At 35.9% G+C, this 4,570-nt stretch overlaps 1 protein-coding gene across 2 annotated transcripts in view; it reads right to left on the minus strand.

The window, feature by feature from the left end:
* Nucleotides 1-2,786: 2,786 nt before the first annotated feature.
* The window catches only part of LOC106948532 (anionic trypsin-2-like), a 17,394-nt gene continuing 15,610 nt past the window's right edge, over nt 2,787-4,570 (minus strand). Inside the window, exons 2-7 of one of the 2 annotated variants that reach the window (XM_015034264.1) lie at nt 4,402-4,507; nt 4,032-4,221; nt 3,753-3,941; nt 3,555-3,616; nt 3,202-3,335; nt 2,787-3,099 (exon numbers count right to left, since the gene is read on the minus strand). In XM_015034264.1, coding sequence (XP_014889750.1) covers nt 2,902-3,099; nt 3,202-3,335; nt 3,555-3,616; nt 3,753-3,941; nt 4,032-4,221; nt 4,402-4,438 — 810 coding nt within the window. In that variant the 5' untranslated portion in view covers nt 4,439-4,507 and the 3' untranslated portion in view covers nt 2,787-2,901. Of the gene's footprint in view, nt 3,100-3,201; nt 3,336-3,554; nt 3,617-3,752; nt 3,942-4,031; nt 4,222-4,397; nt 4,508-4,570 lie in introns of both variants that reach the window. The other variant, XM_015034265.1, reaches the window with a different exon arrangement.

The raw sequence follows: 4,570 nt of genomic DNA on the forward strand, positions 1-4,570 counted from the left end.
ACAGAGCTAATGTAGTTAAATCTGTTTGTGAGTAAATATACCTGGATCCTAAGAATATTTAGAAGCATATCACAAGCTTCTAAATGTCTTCCTTCATGGGATCCAGGCTGTCCATTAAACAGGATAATATTTTATGGATAGCCTAACCAACGCATTTGTCTAGAGTCTTAGTGGGAATTTCTTTTAGCTTCAGGTTAGAGGAGCTGGTAAAGGTTAGCAGTCAGGCAAGTGTTACGATTATGTGCAAGCAGTTTCTGAAAGGTAAGTCAATACAAATTCCTAAAAAGCTGCAGTAAGTAAGACTTGTGCACATGCGTTGAAAAATTTGATTAGAATGCAAACTCTGACCATTTGCATGTCGAATGTTCAGTTATTTCAGTTATGCTGAACCAAAGCCTAAAGACACATCAGCTACTTTCTTCAACTTTATCTGATCTATCGTTATCCGTCTCACGTGTCATTTTTATTTTAAACGACTGACTAAAGACAAACATACATTTACATTTACGATTGTTTTGTGTCAGATTGTGTAGTAAAATATTTTACTGCCAACTGATCTGATTAAGGCAGCCAGGTGTGTCTCTGCACTTGTAGAACATTGATGGTACATTTGCTTAAATTTGCCTTCATGCTAACAGAAGACATCATGATGTTGACTCTTATACTGAATTATTCAACCATTACTCATGTTATTTTCTAACTTTTACTCCAAGAATAAAGCACAGAAATAAGTAAAAATAATAATCTGTGTTTTATCTTTTTCTTTACAAAGCTGGTTGCTAAAAAGTAACTTGTATATCTTGGAGAATTTAAACATATTACATTCATAATTCCCTTGACTGGATGTTTCTTCTCCCTGCAGCATTCCTAATGAAATTCTGAGTTAACAAAAAGGTTTTAGATAAAACATTTCAGTGGAAGGTTGGAAAACTTGTTTTTATTAATGATAAGATCAGCAAACGTTTTGCAGCTGGGACTCCCTTCGTAGCCCCTGAACAATAAATATATCCAGAAATAAGCAGTCAGGAGTTTATTATTGTCCCAAACCTCTGATTCAACTAGTTTTCATGTTGAGCAGAAGAAGCTTAAGTTTAGAAAGACAATTTAGAAACTACATACAAACATAAAAAAGATAAAATCTTCACACTCAAAATAAAACCATCACATCGTTACCACATAAGATAAATGGATTTATGTTTTAAGAAATAAATTGTGTTTTCCAAAACTGAGACTAGGAAGATTATTCTGAAAAATCTCTCAATCTAAAGGTGAACAACTGTTTAAAACTTAGAATATAATTTAACTGTCTTTTTTCTGTTTCTCTGTCTTCATAGTCTTGTGGTTAGCTTTGTGAAGCTTATCTTTTCATGCAAATATTTTTCAAACTTGCATGACAGATTAAAGACCTGCACTGTTCCTCTGGCACCATCCAGTTTACCTACAAGCAGCTCTGTAGTCTTGCCCATGGTGGAGATTTTTGAGTGTCACTGAGTCTGTTGGCAGGTGACCTTTTATACAGGTGACAATTTGGGATAAGTGTCTCCAATGCAGGTAATGACTTCACTGAGATTAGGGTGTCAGTGGTCTGTGGGAGCCAATATTAGTCGTGGTTGTTGGGGGATCAAATACTCAATGAAATGCAAATTATATTTATTTAAATATTACTTAATTTTCTAGATTTTCTTTCTGATATTTCATCTCTAACTGTTAAAATGAAGCTACCATAAAGATCATCGACTGTTTTATTATTTGTCAAAGTAGAAAATTTCAAAATCAGTGGGGGATCAAATACTTATTTCCTCCATCGTATATCTAATACAAAAATAAGCAACTGAACAACAATAAATAGGCAAAAATGAAACCCAGCTTAGAAATCTTCATAAAAGCTGAAATTTTAAAGAAAATTCTTAATTTTTCCTCTTTTGTTCTGCATTTATTTTCAACTCTGCGACTGAAACATTTATGCCTGTGGAGGTGACAAACTCATTTATTACCCCCACTCACACACCAATAATACATCACGGTAAGGTTAAAGGTCACACAAACATAATTTAATAAAGTCAAAAACCATCTCCAGATATACTTTATGTCAGATCTGGACTGAAACTGAGAGGAAAAAAAGTCAAGCAAAAACATGATAGAGGAAACAAATAAAAAAAAACCTGAAAAACCTTCTAATAACTGAATATTTTCATTCAGATCGATTCAAAAGGCTGCAAGGAACAGATACAAAAGGTCAAGAGTTTTTGACAACAGACACAGTTCCAGCTGCCTTTGTTTCCCCTCTAGTGAGAAGTCATGTTGAAATTTCATTTTCAAGTGGTGAATTTATTTGTATAACTGATCTCAAAATCTCACTTTGTAAGTAATTCAGTTCCTCCCGACTGCTTTAATATGAAGCCACACTGAGGTTTGCTGCAGAATGAAAGTTTTGAGCCAGTTTGTATGAATGAATCAACACTGACTTTATAGTCCACCACCATTATCTTATATACTTTTGAACTCATTGAAACCTTTAATATAATGTGAGCTGTTTTTCAACAAAAGCTCAAACGCAATAGTTAGTTTCCCTTTTTATGCTGGAAAATTTGCATATTAGTTTAGTATGTAGCTCAACTCAGTTCAATATTTTATGGAAAAACTGTTATTTTCCTCAAAAATAAACACAAGAGAGACAATCTGATCAGAGAACATACATTTATTTTCTAGTCATGTGACAGTGGATATTATTACTGATTAATAATCAGTAATAATATTATTACTGAGAAATAAGATATTATCACAGATCAACTTGTACACAGTAACTTTAATCCCCAAATAATTTGGCTGTAAATTAGAAAATAAATCAACTGAAACTCAAAGATTAACTTGAATTTTGTCATTTTTTGATGCTGGAAACATTTAGCCACAATTCAGACACCCAAGCTGTTTTTTAATCCCAGTTTTTTTTGGTGGTTTAATTGTGTCATCTATCCACTTCCTGTAGCCACAGACATCCATGAAATAAGCTGGTGCACTGCATGCGTATATCGGATCACCAGTGCGGACATGAACGCCATACAGCCGGTTGTTGAACACCCATCCTCCACCAGAGTCGCCCTGTCACAAACACAAAGCTTTTAGTTGTCATGTCAAACTGAGTTACACAGTAAAACAGAGGAAAACTCAGATTATTCAGCAGAAAATGGGTAGAAGACCAACCGCAGATGTGTCCTTCGTGGAGCTTTTAGTACAGGACCAGTGCTCGTACTGATATCTAGGACTAGAAAATGTTGAACTGCCATGTTTCAAAATCTTAATCTCTGCACACTGAAGATCAGATGGACGATGGTCAACTGTAGAAGCAGCATAACAGATATTAGATCTGTTTATGTGTCAACACATTTTAGTCAGAATATCATCTTATTATTTTGTGATTATTAACCAGTTTTTCCATTATCTGACGTTTAGGAACTTCTACTAAGTTAATCTTCAGCAGAGAGTCTGAAGGCTGATTTGAATCATCTGAATCATTTTGAGGTAATAGCAATGAAAAACATGAACATTCATCTTACTTCGTAAATTATTTGGTCCTGTTATTGCTGGTCCAAAACCTGCAATCTGAACCCTAGTGCCGCTGAAACACAAGAAACAAAAAGTAAGTAAGTCGCATTCAGAAAATCAGCTGACCTTCAGAACGGCTGCGTTTGAATTTCGCTTTCGGCTTGAAATTCAAGAACCAAGTTCTAAAATTTAATAAAGACAAAACTTACACTGGGAGAATATGTGAACAGTTGGGTAGTTTGATTGGTTTGATTGTTGTTATCTTTTTTGGAAGCTTCAGGAGCATGATGTCATGTTCATTATTATTGATGTCTCTATAAATCTCCTTGTGAGTGATTGTATAAGTTTCAACCTTATGCAGTCCTTTAGGATGAACTCCTATAAGTGCTGTATTTGTCCTCCACAAAAAAAAACAAAAAAAAAACACAATTATTAGAGAAACAATCAGAGTTATTGGTGATTTTTCAGTAAAATGTTTCCTGACTCACCATCCTGGACCTGACTCCCAGCAGTGAGCTGCAGTCAGAATCCACTCATCACTGATCAGAGATCCTCCACACAAAGATGTGTGTGTTGTACTAGTGCCTTCAAGCATCACATGATAGTGTCGCTCATCGTCTTTACAGTTCTGGCCTCCAACGACTCTCTTCTGCAGAGACACTGAACTCACTGCAACACCTGGAGAAGAAAGTTTCTGTTTTTAGCCAATTAAAGCCACACAGTAGAAAGAAGGAACCAAAATGACAGCTTTATGATGAAAAAGACAACACACAGATCAACAGATGAAGTCATAGCAATCAGAGCCAGTGAAAGTGTCTCCAGTCTGTCCATTGTGTGTCTCCAGTGTGTCTGACTCACCCAGCCCCAGCAGCAGCAGAACCTTCAGCAGAGCCATTGCTGGTCCAGGTTCCTGTGAATGTCTGCAGTCCTGCAGCAGCTTTTAAACTCTGTTCACAACTTCCTGCTGGAAAGAAAGCCACCAATCACAGGACGGACACCGATCTGTCCAATCACAGGACGGACACCG

This window comes from Poecilia latipinna, unplaced genomic scaffold (genome assembly GCF_001443285.1).
Source record: "Poecilia latipinna isolate Pla-1442-1.1 unplaced genomic scaffold, P_latipinna-1.0 Scaffold293, whole genome shotgun sequence".
Classification (NCBI taxonomy): Eukaryota; Metazoa; Chordata; class Actinopteri; order Cyprinodontiformes; family Poeciliidae; genus Poecilia; species Poecilia latipinna.